General features: G+C 39.9%; 1 protein-coding gene across 4 annotated transcripts in view; it reads left to right on the top strand.

Annotated features, from left to right (window-relative positions):
* The window catches only part of ubr3 (ubiquitin protein ligase E3 component n-recognin 3), a 293785-nt gene that overhangs the window by 175964 nt on the left and 96472 nt on the right, over positions 1–21349 (top strand). For all 4 annotated transcript variants that reach the window (XM_069935677.1, XM_069935678.1, XM_069935680.1 and 1 more), the window contains one exon: positions 9173–9309. In XM_069935677.1, coding sequence (XP_069791778.1) covers positions 9173–9309 — 137 coding nt within the window. The remainder of the gene's footprint in view (positions 1–9172; positions 9310–21349) is intronic.

Raw genomic sequence — 21349 nt, 5'->3', positions numbered from 1 at the left:
AATGAACGGACTCTGAGCCAATGGACCTTTTCCTATTTTCTCTTACTCTCTCTCTCTCTCTCTCTATCTCTCTCTCTCTCTCTCTCGCTCTCTTTTTCTCTCTCTCACTCTCACTCTCTCGCTCTCTCGCTCTCTCTCTCTCTCTCTCTCTCTCATTCTCCCCACCTTTTTGGCAAACGAATGTTAACAAATTTTGTGTATTTATGTACATGATAATAAAGGAGCTTGACATTTTTAAGAAAAATATTCAGAGAAAGCAGAAGAGGGGAAATAACACTGGTATTGAAATTAAGGAAGAAGGTGAATTATTGGAAATAATTGTTATAGATAAACATACAAGGAACATATTGAGATAGCATTAGGAGTGCTCCAAAGCCAATATTTGGGCAGCATTGAGATTGTGTAAAGGCCAACAATGGGCAGCACTGAGGGGATGCCCAGACTGAATAGTGGCCACATTAAATGTTTACCCCATCCTGTGCAGCACTGAGGGAGTGCTTTTGTTAGTATCCGGCAGTTGCACAGGAACTCCCAGAGTGGATTTCTGTAGATCATTAAATTGTGAATTGAAACACATCTGTAGAGAAATTCCAGAAACATGTAGGAAATATTGAGTGGTTATATTCTTGAGAAAATGGATTAATGTTAATGAGCAGAGAAGGGGAGGACCTTGTAAATTCTGTTCAGAAGAGCTACTTTAACCAGAAAATGTCTGGCATTGCAAATAATGTATTGTTGGTTTTGGGAAATTACATAGGAGAAATGGACTCTGTATCAATGGGATATATTTGGGAGAAAAAAGTGATAATTGTATCATTGGGCATAGATTCATTAATGGTGAGAAGGAAGCTGAAATCTATTAATTTAAGGGAAATTTCAATAGGATGAGAAGGAATATAGCAGGATAAAGTAAAACCAAAGACGAAGTACTACTCATTCCATAAGTCTGAAATAATGCACACAGAGCTTGCAATTCGCTATTAAGTCATCATTAAAAGCAGAATTAATATTTCAGGACAATGAGTAGTGATGCATTTAGATTTTAGTTCCTCAAAATTTCTGTGATCTCTGGCAAATTTTTTTGAGCATCTGTATGAGAGGGGCTTGTTTCCTGCATAAGCATTATGCTCAGTAGCGAAGGGAGCCTATATTTTGAGGAATTTTCTGTTGGATAAGATAGTTTGAGTAATTTCTGTTCTTTGTTGTTACACATTTTGCTTTTCTAGTTTGGAGTTTCTGTTTAGTGGAATGGGTTTGAAGTGAGTTACCATAGTAAGGTGAAATCTATACAGCTGGACCGTTTGCACCTGAGCTGGAGGAGGTCTGATATTCTTGTGGAAAGGTTTGCTAGTCTGCTCGGAGGGCAGGGGGCTAAACTAGTGATGCAAGGGGATGAGAACTAGAGTCCTAGAGCAGATAGTGGATTGGTTTTGGAAAAGATATTGTCCGGCCTGCAAAGAAAAACATAGAGTTGAGCATGGTGGGATTTGCTTCTTTTTCAATGCAAGGAATATTATAGGAAAGACAGATGAGCTTAGACCATGGATCAGCACATGGAATGACATTGTGACCATTGGTGAGATTTGGTTGCAGGACTGGAAGAATTGGCAGTCAATGTTCCAGGGTATCAATGTTTTTGATGTGATAAAGAGAGAAGGATAAAACAAGATATGTGGCATTGCTACTTGGAAAATGTCACAACAATACACAGGACAGAATAAAGGGGTTGTATTTTGAGGCTATATAGGTGGAACTGCAGAATGAAAAAGGGATGATCATATTAATGGGATATTATTGCCATGCATTTGTCGTGGGAATTGCAGGAATAAATTTGAGGAGTGATAACTGAATTGCAAGAAATACAAGGTTGTGATAGTAGGAGATTCCCATTCTGTAAAAAGGATTGGATGGGATAGAGTTTGTCAAATGTGTTCAGGAAAGTTTTTTCATCAATACGTAAAGGTATCATTGCTCCTATCAGGGAATGAGACAAGGCATTCATGGGAACACTTTGGATCAAAGGATTATAATGCCATCTGGTTCAAGATAATTATGGTAAGGGATTGGTCTCGTAATTTTAGTAGTATCAGAAAGGATCTGGGAAGTGAGGATGGGTCAGGTTGTTTTCTGGGAGTCTTTTAAAAGTGAAATTTTGAAAATACAGAGTTTGTATGTTCTTGTCAGAATTAAAGGCAAGACTCAGATGTATAAGGGTCCTTGGTTTTCAAGAGATATTGAGACTCTGTCTAAGAAAAAGAAGGTGATGCTTAAATGACTTTTGACCAATGGCACTCACATGAACATTGATGAAGGGTTTTGAAGGAGCGGTGTTGAAGCATATCAGCTCCTGCCTGAGCGATGACATGGATCTGTTCCAGTTTGCCTATCGGAGCAACAGGTCTACGGTGGATGCCATATCACTGGCTCTGCAGAAAGGCCTGGAACACCTGGGACAGCAAAGGTGCTTAGATCAGAATGCTCTTTATCGACTACATTTCAGCATTTAACATCCCCTCAAAATTGATCATCAGACTCCAAGACCTGACACTCACACACCACTATGTAATTGGATCCTGGATTTCCTCACCTCCAGGCCACAATCAGTGAGGTTTTGTAAGAACATCTCCTCTACAATCTCCATCTGAGCACCACAGGTTTGTGTTCTTACCCCCCTGGTCTACTCCCTTTACACATATGACTCTGTGGCTCGGTATGACAGCAACACCCTTTGCAAGTTCGCTAATGATACCACGGTAGTGAGTTGTATAAAAAGGGGCGATGATTCAGCATACAGGAGGGAGATTGCAAACTTGGCTGCCTGGTGCACCAACAACAACCTTGCCTCAATGTCACCAAAACCAAGGAGTTGATTGTTGGCTTCAGGAAGGGAAAACAAGAGGTGTATGATCCAGTGATTATTGAGGGATCAGAGTTGGAGAAGAAGAGCAGCAGGAGTTTTTAAAGGTTTGGTTATGACTTCAGAAACCCTGGCAAGTTTCTACAGATGTATGGTAGAAAGTGTGCTGACCAACTTAATGATATGGGGACACCAATACCCCCGAGCAAAAAGGCTTCCAAAAGGTAGTGGATATAGCCCATTGCATCACAGGCACAACCCTCTACGCCATAGAGAATATCTATGGGGAATGCTGACGTTGGAGAGCAGCAGCAAACGTCAAGGATCCACTCCACCCAACGTGCACTGTTTTCTCGATGCTGTCATCAGACTTGCACCACCAGGTTCAGGAACATCTGCCATAAGACTCCTCAACAACAAACTCAATCATTGATTCATTTAAGGACTCTTACTGTTACATTATTTTTTTAACCTCTGAATTTCACAGTCAGTTTGTTTACATGTACAGTCAGTATTTTTTTGCATTGCCAATAAGTGGTAATTCTGTCTGGCCTGCAGAAAAAGTATCTCAGCATTGCATGTGATGTCATGTATGCACTCTGACAATAAATGCTATGAGGTATATAGCAGGGTTTGGTAGCAGAGAGCAATTGAGGTACTTGAGGAGCATTAGAAATGTAATAAAACACTTGTGAAGGAAATCAGGATGGCTAAAAGATAGCATAAATGTTCTCTAGCAGGCAATGAAGGAAAATCTAAAAAGGTTCTACAGATCCACGAAGAGCAAAAGGATAGCAAGGGAGAGAATTGGTCCTTTTGAAGCTCAGAGTGGTCATCTATTCATGGACCTAAAAGTGAAGGGTAAGGTCTTAAATTGATTTTTTTGCATCTGCATTTGCTCGGGAGATGGACACAGAGTCTATAGAAGTGAGGCAAAAGAGCAGTGAGGTAATGGGCCGTAGAGAAATTACAGAAGATGAAGTCTTGCTGTCTTAAGGCAAACAAGGGTAGAAAAATCTACAGGTCTGACAAGATATTCCTTGAGAGAGGCTAGTACAGAAATTACAGGAGCTCTAACTACTCGAAAAATGTCACGGTTGTACACACAGGACAGAATAGAGGGATCATCTATTGATGCTATAGGGGTGGAACTGCAGAATGAAAAAGGGATGACCACGTTAATGTGATGTTGTTGACCATGGAATCGTAGGGTCATTAAATACGTCCTTAGCCACTATGGCAATGATCTAGATGATAATGTAGTAAATTGGATTAGCAAATTTGCAGGTGTCACTAAGAATAGGAGTTTAGTGGACAGCGAGAAAGGTTTTCAAAGCTTGGAAAGAATTTGGACCAGCTGGAAATATGTACTGCGAAATGGAAGATGGAATTTAATGCAGTCAAGTGTGAGGTGTTGCACTTTGGGAAGACAAACCAGGATAGATCTTTAAATGGTAGGGAACAGTGGAGAGGGATCTGGGAATAAAAATCATAATTCCTTGACGATTGATGACTTGGCATTAACTGTTTTAAAGATTTATTTATAGGGGAGTCTTGCTTCTTTTAATGATGTTGATCATACTCTTTATTGTCATTAAGCTGGTATACCAGCCAATGACCGAAATATAAAATAGAATACAATCCAATAAACACGTACAATAAAAAAAAACACACAGTACATCATAAGGCTATAATATTCTAAAATAAATTGTTTAAAAAAAGATTATTGATTCTGAAATATAACTGGAGCACTGTTCAACACCATGAATTGATATTTAACATTATCACAGCTTCATGAAAAAAAACTCTTTTTAAGTCTAGTAGTTCTGAAGCAAAGACTCCTATAGTGTCTGCCTGATGGTAGGAGAGTTAATAGTTCATGCTTAAAGTGTGTTGCATTTTCAATGCTATTCCTTGCTCTGTCCAAACATTGTTCCCTATAGATAGATTTGATAGTAGGCAATTGCATTCTAGCAATCCATTGGGCAGTTTTCACTACTCGCTGGAGTGCCTTCCTATCTTGTACTGAACAATTCCTGTACCGTAACGAAATACTGTATGTCAGCACACTCTCAATAGTATATCTGTAGAAATCCAATAGTATTCTAGGGTGGAGGTGTAACTTCCTCATACATCTCAAAAAAATTAACATGTTGTTGTGCCTTTTTGATCAACATTGATGAATTTAACGAGCACGTGAGCCCAGGAATTTGAAGTTCTGTAACCTCTTCACCATTGCTCCATTGATGTAAATCAGGACGTGTGTGTGGCTTCCCACTTATCTAAAATCCACAATGATCTCTTTTTTGTCTTCTGGGTATTGAGTAACAAATTGTTCTCAGTCCACCACAAGGCTAGGTGCTGATCCTCGACCCATAGGCCGTTTCATCATCCCTTGTGATCAGGCCTTCCACCATGGTGTCATCTGTGAACTTTATAATTAAGTTTGAATTGTACATGGGAACACAGTCGGGGAGGTAAAGATGGAATACAAAAGGGGGCTCAGCATTCCAGTGTTGAAGGTGATACCGGAGGAGAAAATATTGCCCAACCTCACAGTCTTGGATCTGTTAGTAAGGAAATCCAGAATCCAACTTCAAAAGGATAAGCTGATACCAGATGAACAAAGTTTGGTTATCAGCTTTGATGGTACAATTGTGTTGAAAGCCGAACTATAATCAATAAATAGCAATCTTAGTTCGGTCTGTCCAGGTGAGTCATAGTAGAGGGTAGCACAGTTGAAATGGCATCCTCTGTTGACCTATTAGCACGGAAGGCAAATTGATGTTGATCCATAGTGACGAGCAAACAAGATTTCAGTTAAATGTGGAATATCAAGTACTCATTTTTTTCTTTTAATTTCAGAAGAAACTTGGAATGTTATTTTCAAATGGGTTAATGCCTCATCTTTATGTGCCCGCCACACTCTCCTACAATTTAAAGTAGGCCATAGGGCTCACATGTCCAAAGTCAAACAATCTCGTTTTTATGCTGATGTATCTCCTCGTTGTGATAAATGCAACAATGGAGATGCTTCGCATGTTTTGGACATGTCAGAGTCTTGAGAAATATTGGACAAAGTGTTTCAAACTTGCTCTGCACTTTTTAAAGTTAATTTTAAAACTAATCTCTTAACTGCTTTATTTGATATTGTTGGAGAGAGAGAGAGACATAACGTTAACAGCATCTGATCTTCATGTTTTCGCTTTTATTTCTCTTATGGCTAGGTGGGCAATGTTGCTTAGATGAAGGGACGTTGCTCCCCCTATTCATGCTCAATGGCTACATTATGTCATGTTTACATTTAGAGAAGATTAGATGCTCAATTTGAATTCAAATTTTCGAACACTGTGGGGACCCTTTTTGAATTACTTTCATAATCTTTAATTTGATATGAAGGTAGAAGTGTTGACAAATGAGGTCATTTATCACTCTGATAAGAATTCTGTCTTCCTTTTTTGCCCAAACAGCTTTTTTAGTAGTAGGTTTAGATCTTTTTTTATATAATAAAAAATTAATACAATGTAATTTGTTTGATTTATGTGTAATGTATCTTTTTTACTGTAATGTGCCCTGCATCTTTTGATGTGAAATTTCAATGTTAATAAAAATAGGATAAAGAAAGTGGTGTCACAGGTAAATAAGATTGTAGAGCTTTAGGCACATTGGGCCTTCATAAATCAAGACGTTGAATACAGGAGTTGGGATATCATGTTGAAGTTGTACAAGACATTGGTGAGAATAAATTTGGAGTATTGTGTACAGTTTTGGTCAGATTGAAAGAATGCAGGGAAAATTTACAGGGGTGTTGCTGAGACTTGAGGAGTTGAGTAATAGGGAAATCTAAATAGGTTAGGACTTTATTTCCTGGAGTGCTGGAGAATGAGGGAATATTTGATAGAGGTTAAAAAAATTATGGGGGGAGGGTGGTTTACATCAGGTCAATGCAAGCAGGGTTTTCCCACTGAGATCGTGTGAGACAAGAATTAGAGGTTATGGGTTAAGGGTGAAAGGTGAAATCTTTGAGGGGAACATACGCGGATCATCTTTACTCGAAGTGGTGAGTGTGTGGAATGAGCTGCCAGTGATAGTGGAAGAAGTGGGTTTGATTTTGACATTGAAGAAAAGTTTAGATAAGTACATGGTTGGGGGGGGGGGGGCGGGGGCATATGAAACGTGCTGGTCAATGGGCTAGGTGGACTAATAGTTTGACGTGGACTAGATAGTCAAAGAGCCTGCTTCTATGCTGAAGCTTTCTATGGTTAACAGTAGCAGGCCCTTTGGTCTTTGCCTGCCATAATACCAAACTAAACTAAAGGAAAACTCTTCTGTTAGTTGGAATGGGACTGATTACTGTGGACAGTTTCAGAATGGGTGCAAGCTTTATTGCTTTAATCTAGAGTTCCTGGCTTAAGGCTATATTTCATAGCTAGAACATGAAAATATTGCACAATTCAAGTTAATGGGGGAGGGGGGTTCCTTTATGATATTCAGTAAAGATTAATACTTGTCGTTTCGGGAAACTGCTCATCCTACCTTCATGCTTAAAGGAGGGAAGTAAACAATTTTGTCCCATTTTGGATGGGAATGTTATTTCTTAGGAGCCAGCTGAAGAGCAAATCCGTAATTCAACTGCAGAAACCCTGATCCTTCAGGCTGTAGATCAAGTTAGTGTTTTGCCTGTACCACAGTCAATTATTTATTACAATGCTCTGTGTACCATCACTTGAATCTTCTGATGGTTCTGACAATCAGAATTCTTTTGACAGCTTTTCACTTCTATTTGATGCCTTGAATGTGCATAATATCAGCATGCTTCATTTGTTTTGTACCATTGCAGGGAAGAAAATTATAGTTTTTTTTGTGGAGTTTTTTTTTTTGCCTTGAAACTAAAAACCTAATTTGTGTCTTCTTGACCTCTTGATCTGACCTTTAATCCTCTATCAATACCTATGCTTTCTAAATAAATGATTGTTGTGGGGAAATTTATAATTAATTGACATAGCTATCCAATCCTATCATGGTGGGAGCCTGTTAAATTAATCAGTCAAGACATAATTATCCCTTTGTGCAAAGGAATTTGAAGATTGGAGCCACCCATTCTTTTAATATTCAGGATTTTTTTAATAAACCATGAAACTTTGAAAGTTGGTCTACTTAACTATATTTAAATGTAGTTTAAATAACTAAATGATAACGTGGTAAATTGGATCAGCGAATTTGCAGGGGACACTAAGATTGGGGGTGTAGTGGATAACGAGAAAGGCTTTTAAAGCTTGGAAGTTTGTGTCTTTGAGGACCTGTGATATTTCTGCATATTCCAAGGTCACAAGCAAGTTGCAGTATCTGCTTTTGTTGCCAATGGTAGAAGTGTGATCGTTTACTAGTTGCTGAAGAGTACACTTTTTAAGCGTATGTTTTGCATTTTGTATTTATGGGTGACCCAGACTACAGCTGCAATGACTCATTCTCCAATAGGTTAATCTGGTGCTGAATTCTTTTTATTCCCCACATCTCAAAGATGAGTATGTGAGCGAAAGGGAGGGGACATTAAATTGATACAAGCTCTGAGAGTTGGCATTGACTCATTAAGATGATCAGTGGTCTTCTTTGTCATAAAGAAATATGAGAAATTTAAATTGGCATTTGCAAAAATGACTTGCAGTTGGTGCATATAAAGTACTGCTGGCAGTATTACTAATGAGGATTGTATCCAGTAAGTGAACAGGCTTAACATTATCAAGTGAAGTCTTTGTGTTGGTATATTGAATGTTATAAATTCTCATTTGTTGACTGGTCACTCATGATTTATACTTGTTTCTTAACAGTTTATTATACATAGACAGTTGGTTGTTAAAGCACTTTTTGTGAAAGAAATTAAGATTTTTTTTGATATGATAAAATTGACACTTTTCTGTTAGAACTGATTAATTATCTATTGAAGGGGAGGCCCAAGAGGAAGGTTGAAAAGAGATCCAATCAAAGCTGTAGTAAATAAAAAATTAATTTGATTTTTGTCTGATTGTGATAGTTTGATCAGTTCATCATAATAAAATGATTAAAGCTTAACTGTAAAAATGAATTCGTGATTTGCTTTTTCCTTTAACAATCCTGTTACAAGGTTAAGTGTTTTCTGATGATCAGTTTACAAATTAGTCTGATGAATTTGGGGTTTTTCGGCATATTTGCTAATTGCTCCAAATTGATGCCATATTCTTAAAATGTATGTAAAATTTGCATTTTTAATGATAATGTTTTAAAACAAATATTTTTGGTAATGTATCTTTTCTGCTTGCATTAATTGGCTTTTTGTAGTCGGTAACAAACTTGAGCAAGGAGATGGAATCGGTAATGAAGGACATAAGAAGCACAACCCAAAAGAAATACATAGATTATGGGAAGATTCCTGGTTCACCAGACAATGACTTTCTCTTCATGTATTCTGTAGCTAGGTATGTAAACATTATTAATTTATTTAAATATGGATGAATAAGAAATATTAACTTGGCATTAAAAACAGTATTTTAAATTGCTCAACTCTATGTACACATGAAAGTATAAATTAAATTGATACAAATTCAAATCACATTGAATATTTACTTTTATACATTGTAGTAGAAGATTTTCTGGAATCCTATGGCAACATTTGATGCCATCCATGAAATCTGTAGAATATTTTAATTCCCATGACGTCTTGATTTTCAAAAGGCATTTGTCATTATTCTTTATGAACAGCTGTTTCTTATGTTCTGTCGCAGCTTTTTGAAAATGAAAGAAATGGAATACTGGACAGGAGATGATAGAGTTGTAGTTAGAACCCCTTTTGTTCCTAACTGGTTCATCAACCAAATATGATTTCTTAGAAGTATCGGGGATCTCAAATTACAAATGAGTGTGAATTGGAGAAAACTGGTTAGAAGATACATTTTTAGTTTTACAAAGACTTTAATTAAACAAAAAAAGTTGAATCTTTTTGCAGGATGTAAAATATAACTAAATAATTAATGGTAAACTTGAAATGTATCTTTGACTTAACGTTCAAAGTGTTTTACTAGTAATCATCAAAGCTATAAGGATATTGAATTGCTGAGCTAAAGCCGTTTAATACAATTCAGAGTAAGCTTTGTTGAAATTTTGTACTCCTTTGGGCATATGTACCTTGTCAATTTTTGGTTATTGTAACAAGTTTATCATTCATGTATCAAAGAAACTGCAGAGAAAAACTGCAAGGCTGAGCAATATAGGAGCTCCTACTTATAAGAAAAGATGAGTGGAATTCAATTTTTTTGAATTGAGATTTTAAAGAAAATGTTTCAAAGTTGTATGCATTGGTGGGATCATAGGAACAGGACTCAGCAATTCAGTCCCAGATCCTTTTCAATCATCTAATTATTTCTTAACTGATTTTCCAACTCCATTTTGCGATCTGTTCATTATCTCATGATAACCTATGCCTTTGAAATCTCTTGATAGTTGGGGAGTTAGATAGCTTTTCTCTTCTGTAATTATCTAGTGAATTTGATTTAAAAAAAAATGCTTTATGATTTAAATTGGAGGTATGGTTTGGTAATGCGTTGAGAGGCCTAAAAGATGGTTTCCATCAATGTGGGGAAAGACTGTCATTACAACAGTCAGTGGTCAGCAACCTCTTCTTGAGATTTCTACCATGAACTTATCCAGGAATTTATACCATGAATAAATTCATGAGGAATAATGTATATCTTAAAAATAAGTGGAGCAGCAGTTAAGTTACTGGCTCAATTATTCAAATTCTTGGATGAGCAGATGAGGGTGCTGAATTCAAATCCTACCAAATAGAAATTAAATTTGGACTAATAACCTCGAATTTTTAAAAATAATTTGTAACAAATTGAACCAATGGATTGTGTTATGAGCCCAGAGGACCCATAAATCCAGCAACAATAGATATTCACCAAGACAAATGATTACTTAAATAAAAGTTGCTTTTAATTATCTTTAAACATGAAAACAGAATCAAACTTTAACTTATCTATTATTAACAACTCCCTTCTAATTCTAAGCGCACATGCATGCAATGTGTGTGTAAGTTCAGAAAAGTTCTTTGGTTCACAGTCCAAGTTCACTGGTTGCAGGCAATTCTTATACTGTGCACAGAACTTAACATGTATAAAGTTCACCAGGCTTTGGTGCTCGAAAGGTAAATGGTTACTGCAAGGTTCTTGTCAGTTTTCAGAGAGAGATGTGTTATTCCAGGACAACCACAACTTATGTACTTCCATCAGTCACCTCAGTGCTTTGCTGACGAAACTTGCCCCATCTCCAGATGATAACCTCATTCTTTCAGGTCACCAAAGAGTTTGTTTTTGTTTTTCTTATTCCATGTGAAACATTAGATAGCCAGTCCTCACCTCTTGCATGAACCACAAGGACTTTGATCAGGCTGTCTTCCAAAAGACTGCCAGCTTATCCTGTTTCAGTCCTAGTAACTTCTGCTGGCTGACACTGTCAAGTCATCTCTTTGTGTGTGTCTCTCTCTCTCATATACACACACTGAGAATGAGAGAAAGCCTGTTTGATCCTCTCTGCTTACAAAACCACATAACCCTCTTACAACAGCAAATTCTCCTTTCAGACAGCAGCGGCTCCAGTCTGTTCTTTCATCTTTTGCCTTGGTAAACAATAATCCATTAGTGACGTCCCTTGAGCACTCTTCAAAGCTCTTGCAAAAGTGTGTGAGAAGCCACTATGTCTCCAGTATTTCAAATAAGATCTGTTTTAAAGTGTTTGCATGTGACCTACTCAAGAAACCTTTTCCAATTTATCTCCCCAAATCTGTCACAATCGTTTTAAAAATCTTTACAATTCACTAATCCTTACCGAGACTAATATGTTGCTCCAGATACACCAACTTTCTTGTCCCTTAATGAGCTGGCCAGCTTGTCAGTTATACCATAACCAACCACTATGATGAAATGGAGAAAGAATGAAGCTAGATGGTCCTGCAATCAAAGTTACAAAATCATCCTTGGCAACATCTGGGGTCCAAGCAGGCAGAGATGCACCATATTCTGTTCATATATTATCCTCTCAGAATCATATTGAAGACGAAATGCTTGACATCACCATCAAAAATCCTTGACTACATCCTATTCTACTGGGTTGAATAAATCAAGAAAAGCAGATAGCACAGTGGTATGAAGTGGACGGCACAGTGGTATGCAGGTAGTTGGAAGTTCCTTCAATAGTCTCATGGCATCAGGTCAAACATAAGCAAAGAAACCTCACTATGATTATCACCTATCATCCTACCCCCAGATGACAAATTGGTATTCCTATATATCAAATAATACTTGGTAAAAATGGCAAGGGCACAGACTGCAGAAGGAGGCTGAATTATCTATCATTGAGTGACTTGGCAGTAACATCATCATTGATTGAATTGGCAGAATTCTGAAGCACATAGTTGGCAGATTGGGTCAGTAGCAGGTAGGGAGTGAATCTTACAAATAAAAACTTGGAGAAAGTGATAATTGCTATAAGATAAACTATTGAGGGTGAGTAGAAGTGCTGTTAGGCAAGCAAAGGTGGTAGTGGAGAGGGAATGGTTAAGTCTGCTATTAAGGAAGAAGCAGACCTTGAGACCCTTTTTGAGGGATGGATGTGTATAGGGACTGGACATCAATGGTAAAAATGCGGCTGTCCAGCCGAGGGAACTGAAAGTTATCAAAGTGATGGAGAGATGTGAGATAGCCTGGATTTTAGTGGGAAGAGGCTGGACCAAGGGGGACAAAATGAAATTGAGGTATATTACCAGTGTGGTGGGGCAGGAACACGCAGAGGCAATGGATCTACTGGGGCAATTGAGTTTGTAGATCTTAAGTAGGAGGTAGAACCAGACAGTGCAGGCTTGTACTCACCTTTAATAACTTCTCCTTTGGCACTTCCCACTTTATCCAAGTCAAAGATGTAGCCATCCCAGTCTTTTCACATGTTGGGCAATCCAAGCTATATGCCTGGACGGGCATATAGTCACAACTGTTCCTCTCTTACACTGATGACTTCATTGGTGCTACTTCTTGCATCTATGATGAGCCTTTTTATTCATTGTGTTTCCAACTTCCACCCTGAGCTCAAATTCACTTTGTCAATCTCACAAAACATTTTCCCCTTTCTCAATCTCTTTGTCTCCTTTTCAGGAGCCAAACTATCAGTAGATACTTTTTAATAAACCCGCTAACTCCACAGTTATTTTGACTCTACCTCTTTCCACCCTGTCTCTTGTAAGGACTCTATTTCTTTCTCTCGATTCCTCTGTCTGCTGCATCTACTCCAAGGATGAGGCCTTCCATTCTAGGACTTCCGGAGATGTTCTTTTTCAGAAAATCTGGCTTCTCCTCTGCTGTGACTATCTCAGCCCTCACCTGCATCTCCTTTATTTCATGCACATCGACTATGGCCCCTTTTTCCCTCCCCTTCCTGATGTCACAAAGACAGGGTAACCCTCAACCTTACCTACCACTCCACCAGCCTCTGCATCCAACATATTCTCTGCAGTTTCTGCCACCAACAACAGAATCCCACAATCAGACATATCTACTCTTCCCTTTCCCACCTCTCTTCACTTTCTGTAGGGATTGTTTCCCTCCACAATTCTCTCATCCACTAATTTCTTTCCACCATTGGTGCTCTTGTGACCTACCTCTGTAACTCCTGCTGCGGGATTGCAAGAAAGTGAGTTTATAGAATGTCTCTGGGATACATTCTTAGAGCAGCTTGTGATGGACCCCACCAGGGGGAAGACAATTCTGGGTTTGGTGTTGGGTAATGATATGGATTTGATGATGGATCTTGAAGTAGGAGAGCCATTAGGTAATAGTGACCATATATGGTGAATTTTAATTTGAAAGGGAGAAGGAAAGAAAGTCAGAAGTATCAGTATTACAGTTGAATAAAAGAGATTATACAGCCATGATGGAGGAGCTCACCAAAATACAATGGAATAATACTCTTGCTGGGAGAACTGTGGCAGGTATTTCTGGGCATATTTTAGAAGGTTCAGGACCAGTTCATTTCAGAAGAAGAAAGGTTGTAAGGTGAGCTAAGGGTAACCATGATGAACAAAGGAAATCAAGAACAGTATCAAGTCCAAGGAGAGGAAACAAAGAGGAGTGGGAAGCTAGAGGATTGGGAAATCTTCAAAGAGGCAACAGAAGATAATGAAGAAAGCTATACAGAAAAAATGAAGTACAAGTGTAGACTAGCCAATAATATAAAAGGGATAATAAAGCTTCTTTAGCTATGTAAAGAGGGGGAAAAAAATAGGTAGGACCAAAATTGGGCCCCTAAAAACAGAAATGGGCAAAACTATTACAGGAAGCAAGGAAATGGCTGACGAATTTAACAGATACTTTGGATCTGTCTTCACCAGGGAAGATACAGGTAAAGGTCAGATAGGAGTTAGAGGTACAGCAGTATTGAAGAAATTGATAGAAATTCTAACGGTAATGGAGGAATTGATGGAAATCCAGATTCGGAAGCATGTGGTATTGAGTAGATTGAATGGACTGAAGGCTGTTAAGTCCCCAGGGCCTGATGGACTGCATCCCAGGGTGCTTAGGGAGATTGCTCTTCAAATTGTGGATGCATTGGTTGACATTTTTCAATGTTCTATAGATTCAGGAGAGGTGCCTGTGGATTGGAGGATGGCTAATGTTGTGCCACTTTTTAAGAAGGGAGGGAGGGAGAGAACGGGCAATTACAGACTGGTTAACTTGATGCCAGTAGTGGGGAATAAATTAGAATCTATTATAAAAGAAGAAATAACACCACACTTAGACAGAAATGATAGTATCATTACAAGTCAGAATGGATTTCTGAAGGGAAAATCATGCTTGACTAAACTTCTGAAATCTTTGCGAGGATGTGACGAGGAGGGTGGACATGGGTGAGCCAGTGGATGTGGTGTACTTGGACTTTCAGAAGGCTTTTGATAAAGTCCCGTATAGGAGATTAGTCTGCAAAATCAGCAAGCATGGTATTCAGGGTGCTGACATGGAGAGAAAATTGGTTGACAAACAGGAAACAAGGAGTTGGGATTAACGGGTCACTTGTGGGGTGGCAAAATGTGACAAGTGGGGTCCTGCAGGGCTCAGTGCTGGGTCCTCAGTTGTTTATCATATATATTAATGATTTAGATAAGGGGATTATAAATAACATTAGGAAACTTTCAGATGATGCAAAACTGTGTAGCAGTGTAAAGTGTGGGTGATGTTAGGAAAATGCAGGAGGACTTGGACAGGTTAGGTGAGTGAGCGGATGCATGGAAGATGCAGTTAAATGTGGATAAATGTGAGGTTATCCACTTTGGTGGCAGGAACAGGAAGGCTTATTTTTTTTTAATGGAGTCTAGTTAGAGTGGGGAAGTGCAACGTGATCTAGGTGTACTTGTACATCAGTCACTAAAAGCTGGCAGGTTCAACAAGCTGTGAAAAGGCAAACTGTATGTTGACCTTCATAAAAAAGGGAATAGAGTAAAGATGTCCTTCTGCAGTTGTACAGGGCCCTGGTGAGACCACATCTGGAATATTGTGTCCAGTTCTGGTCTCCTAATTTGTGTAAGGGTATTCTTGCTATGGAGGGTGTTCAGCGTAGATTCACAACGTTAATTCCTGGGATGGCCGGATTGACGTACGCCAAAAGGTTGGATAAATTGGGGTTGTATACGTTGGAATTTAAAAGGATGAGGGGAGATGTGATTGAGGTATATAAGGTTATTAAGGGATTAGACATGATAGAAACTGATTACATGTTCCTGATGTTGGGGGAGACTAGGACGAGAGGTCATAGTTTAAGAAACGGGGAAGGCCCTTTTGGACAGAGATGAGAATTATTTTTTTACCCAGACAGTTGTTTGGCGCAGAGGGTGTTAGAGGTGAGTTCTCTGGATAAGATCAAGAGAGAATTAGATTAGGTTCTTGTGGACAGGGGAATTAAGGTTTATGGGAAGAAGACAGGGACAGGGTACAGATAGTGGAAGATCAGCCATGATCTAAATGAATGGTGGTGTTGACTCGATGGGTTGAGTGTCTATAAGTAATACACTTGCACTTACCACACCCTCCTCACCATTTGGACCCCAAGACAATCTTTACTTTTAAAGATTGCATCCTCATCGGAGAGATTGGAGATAGACTGAAAGATTGTTTCATTTAGCATCTTCACACTGTCCGCTGCAAAAGTAAGCAATCCCCAAATGCCCAACCACTTTAATTCCATACATCTTTAGTACATTCACATGTCTATCCATGGCCTCAAACTGCAAAATCGAGGTCACTTGCAAATTGAAGTATCAACATCTTCTGTTTTGCTTAGGCAGTCTCCAACCAGACAGCATTCATATCAACTTCTTCAATTTCCATTAACCCCTCCCCTAGTCTCTTCTTTCCCTATCCTTCTGGTCTCCCTTCCTCTTGTTCCCCAGCCCTTCGCCATTCAGAGCTACCTTTCATAACTCTCTTCTCTCTCTCCCTATCATTTTTCACCTTCTTTCTTTTCTACCCTCTCACCTGCATCTATTTATTACCTCTTACCTATTAGCTTGTGCTCCTTCGCCTTCCTTCCTCCTCTCCTCCCACATTTTTATTCAGGCATTTGCCGGTTTTTCCACATTGTTGACGAAGGGTTCAGGCCTGAAATGTTTTCTGCCTTTTACTTTCTGTGAATGCTGCATGCCTTGCTGAGTTCGTCATGCACTTTTTGTACCCTGAATTAAATCCCAGCATCTACAGATTTTCTTGTTTACTTCCGATGGCCAGTTAGCTTTTGCTATGCTCTCAAATTCATCACAATCTCGGTCCGAACATGGACAGAAGAGCTGAATTCTGTAAGTGCAGTGAAAGTGATTGCCTTTGACATCAAGATAGCATTAATTAAATGTGGCAGGAAGAAACTGTGGTAAAAATAACATCAAGTATTCAGGGAGAAAACTCTGATGGTTGGGAAGTTGAAATAGTTGAAGGTCAATCATGATGTAAAAGCAATTGTTCTGGACAGTGTCCAAGGCCCAAACATGTTCATCAATTACTTCTCTCCATCCTAAGTACAGAGTAGAGATGTAAATTGGTGATTACACTATATTCAATTCCATACATAACTTTTCCACAAGTGAAGTGGCCCATGATTGCATGCAGAAAGATTCAAGCATGGTCTTTTAAGTGGTAGGGACATTCATAAGAACATAAAAAGCAGGAATACGAATAAACTAATTTTGCTCTTCAGTTAAACAAGGAAATCTTCAGATGCTGGAGAAAATCAGCAGGTCATGCCACATCCATAAATAAATCCTAAATGGTAACAAACACTTCAGTGCCTGAGCCCTTTGCCAGGGATACCTTCTCCAGCACATTTGTAAATAGGTGCTTATCCCTTTATCCGTAATTCCGAAAACCGAACTTTTTTTTTACTTGAAAGTATTGCCATTTCAATATTATTCCGTTTTCTGAAAAATTCCAAAATCTTAAAGTGCCTGGTCCCAAGGATTTTGGATAAAAGATTAAGCATCTGTATTACAATTTTGTTCTTGAACCTGCTCAGTAAAATCAAGCAGAACCAATCGTGGCTCCACATTATTTCCATATTCTCCCATCCACCCTGACTCTCTTGTAGTTCAAATATCTGTCTGTCTCCACCATATACCCATGAGGCTTTTCATCTAATACATGGCACAAGCCAGGAGGGTGAAGGAATATTCTGCACTTTCTTGGATAAGTGTTTTTCCAACTACACTTAGGTTTAATACCATTCAAGGCTTACCTGTCATCCTATCTATCACCTTGAACAGTAATTTCTTTCACCACCTGTATACAGGGATAAAGTATGGATCATTTACAAAAATTCAGTGCAATTACTTGCTGAAGCTCCTTGGATAGCACCTTGGAAACTCTTGTTCTTTATCACCCAGCATGAAACAAGCAGGCTTATGGAAATATCACTACTTGCACATTCCCCTTAAAATTTAAAATTTAAATTAAAAAAAAATTGACATGCAGCATGGTAACGGGCCATTTCAGCCCACGAATTCCTGCTGCCCAATTTATACCCCATTAACCTACGTCCCTGGTACGTTTTGAATGGTGGGACGAAACCGGAGCCCTGGGAGGAAACCCATGCAGACATTGGGAGAACATACAAACTCCATACAGCGTGGGATTCAAACCCTGGTCCGGTCCAATCACTGGTGCTGTGAAGGCATTGCGCAAACTGCTACGCCAATCGTACTGCCCAAATCTCACAACATTCTACTTGAGTGTATATTTCTTTCCCTTTGTCACTGCTGGAGTAAATCTGGGAACTCTACTCAAAATTACTTGTGCCACAAGGATGCAGCAATTGAAGGTGTTTCGATAATGGACAATAAATGTTGGTCTTACTAATGTTATCAGATGCAGAAAAAAAGGAATGAATTAAAAAAATATTGTTTATAAAAAGAAAATTAATGGGTTGGATTCTAAAATTGCTTATATTGAATTGCAAACATATGGTGTGGAAACTTGCTTTGGAAAAGAATCAAATTAAAGCATAATGAAAGAATTTTTCACATGATGGGTAAAATTCCTTGTTGGAAGTGTAAGTTAATAAAGTGGGAGCAAGTGTCCAAGGAAAATCTGGAATCTTGGAATAGCTATCTATTTAACCATTGTAATTTATTGATTGAGTCTTATAGTGAAATGATGACTATTCATAGCTTTTTGGTGGAGAGTTGGACCAGATCTGGAAATGGTTGAGTCCGTAGGTCTGAAATTTTGGATGATACTGATGCATTTTTAATTGGCTGTATTCATGAATAGGGTATAACTGTTGCAGCAATTTGAAACTTATCTGGGGTCTTGTTATTTTGTTCAGGCTCAGACAATCTTGTGTTTTTTCACCTTGGGTTTGGCAATAGAAGGGAGGTGGCAAATAGTGTCTGTCGGCCTAGATTTTCTTTTTATTTTGTATATCTTCTTGTCTGGAACGTATTTTATATACTGCAGAATTTGTTTGACATTATTTATTTCCTTACAGAAATGATGTGGCCTGATACAATTTTTGATTTTTATTCCCCTGATTTTTATTGTCTTGAGGAATAGCTTTTTGAAATTTATTTTTCTGTTGCATTTATTTTTGAATGATTTATTACTTCCATCTGCTTTTCCTTCTTTCAGGCTTTCATTTCATGGTTTTAGTCAGAGTTTATTCACTAAAAAAAATAGCAATTAGGACAATTATCCCTTTGGTGAGAGCTCAGGCTACTGGAAATGGTGAAGTTCAGCTGAATCAAAAATATATAAGTCACTCCAGGAAGTTTCTGGGAATACAAGACACGGGCTGCATAATGTTTTGCAGGAGGTGATATGAAGGGTGATGGCAGCACTGGAGAACAAGGATAGTTTAATTGTGTTTTCAAAACCACATTATCTTAAAGCACTACCAACATTTTTGCAAATACTTTCAATAATGGAAAATTCTCTGGGGGAAAAAAAATTGTGAGCCCCAGATATCATTGGGGCATGGGTGGGGTTGTCTCTGGAATGGTTGTTAACATTTGTTCACTTTTTCAAATTCTCTTGACATTTTTGTTTTAAACATATAGTTTCTGGAGTACATTAAAACCCCAGGAATCCTGGGCATACAGGGATTGTCAATGCTGGATAAGCGAGTTTTCCAGTTTCTTGAGACCTACTCTTACAATGCCTAGCTAATACACGAGCATTACCGAGGCCGGGGCCACCGCCTCCCCTTCGCTTTTGCCTGGATTGGGGCCGCTGCCGCCTACCTTCTGCTCGGACTGGGGCCGGACCGGGCCACCGCCTCCTTCTTTCTGCCCGGACCGGGACCATTGCCTGCTTCACTCTGCCGAGGCCGGGGCCGCCGCCTCCCCCTCGCTTTTTACATTTTACACCCCAGTTACACAGCAGTAAGAAAGGGTGTGACTCGGTCAACCCCGTCAAAATCCAACCGGGTCCCTGACCTACCTCAGAGGTAGTTAGAGAACCCAATTAAACTTACCTAGGCCATGTCCACAGGTGATTTGCGACCAGGTATGGTCCGACCTAGGAGGGGAGGCAGGCCCCTCCAGCCCGGGTAAGAAATCTGCATAGGAGAAGGCCACTCCGATATAAAACCTACGACCCAAGGACCTCGCTGCCACGTCCCAGCTTGCTTGGCCACGGCACACGGACCATGGGTGTAAAGGGTGGGGCCAGTACTGCGCACACTGGACTCCACCTAAAAGCTCCTTTGTGCAGGCCCAAGGACAGGTCCACGTCCTCCTCCTCCATGTCCTCCCCCCCCAAAAGATGCTCACAAACTCAAGCTAGCATGCTGGAACATCAGAACCATGCTAGACAAGGCTGACAGCCACCGACCTGAATGTCGGTCTGCCCTCATCGCACATGAACTCCTCAGACTTGACATCGACATAGCTGCTCTCTGTGAAGTCCGCCTTGCAGATGTAGGCAGCCTCCAAGAACGCGGCGCGGGCTACACACTCTACTGGTCTGGCAAGCCTTTGGATGAACGTCGCCTATCTGGTGTAGGCTTCATGGCCAAGAACTCCATTGCCTCCAAACTCGAAAACCTCCTGACAGGCCACTTGGACCAGATCATGTCCATGCGACTCCCCCTTCAAAACAAGCGTCGCATCACCCTCATCAGTGTCTATGCTCCAACCCTCCAGGCGGAACCAGCAGAAAAGGACAAATTCTACACTGATCTGAGCAACCTCATTCAACGCACTCCTACAGCCGACAAGGTTGTCATCCTTGGCGACTTCAACGCTTGCGTCAGCAAAGAATCAGAAACCTGGCCAGGAATCCTGGACAAGCATGGTGTCAGCAAGTGCAACGACAATGGGCGCCTCCTGTTGGAGCTCTGCGCAGAACAGCAGCTTGTCATTACAAACACCCTTTTTCAGCAGAGGGACAGCCTGAAGACTACCTGGATCATCCCCGATCCAAACACTGGCACCTCCTGGACTACGTCCTGGTGCGAGAAAGAGACAAACGAGATGTGCTCCACACCAGGGTCATGCCCAGCGCAGAATGCCACACTGACCACCAGCTGGTTCGCTGCAAGCTCAATCTTCACTTCAAGCCAAAGTCCAGGAACAGTAAAGCCCCCAGAAAGAGGTTCAATGTTAGAAACTTGCAGTCAGACGAAGTGAGAGGAAACTTCCAGGCAAACCTCAAAGCAAAGCTCGAGGATGCAATCCGCCTCTTGGACTCGTCCCCTGAAACCCTCTGGGATCAGCTGAAGACTGCCATACTGCAATCCACTGAAGAGGTACTGGGCTTCTCCTCCAGGAAAAACAAGGACTGGTTCGACGAAAACAACCAGGAAATCCAGGAGCTGCTGGCAAAGAAGCGAGCTGCCCACCAGGCTCACCTTGCAAAGCCATCCTGGCCAGAGAAGAAACGAGCCTTCCGTCGCGCATGCAGCCATCTTCAGCGCAAACTCCGGGAGATCCAAAAT

This window comes from Narcine bancroftii, chromosome 4, assembly GCF_036971445.1.
Source record: "Narcine bancroftii isolate sNarBan1 chromosome 4, sNarBan1.hap1, whole genome shotgun sequence".
Classification (NCBI taxonomy): Eukaryota; Metazoa; Chordata; class Chondrichthyes; order Torpediniformes; family Narcinidae; genus Narcine; species Narcine bancroftii.
Note: the sequence above shows the minus strand (reverse complement) of the source record. Positions and strands in the feature narration are given on the sequence as shown.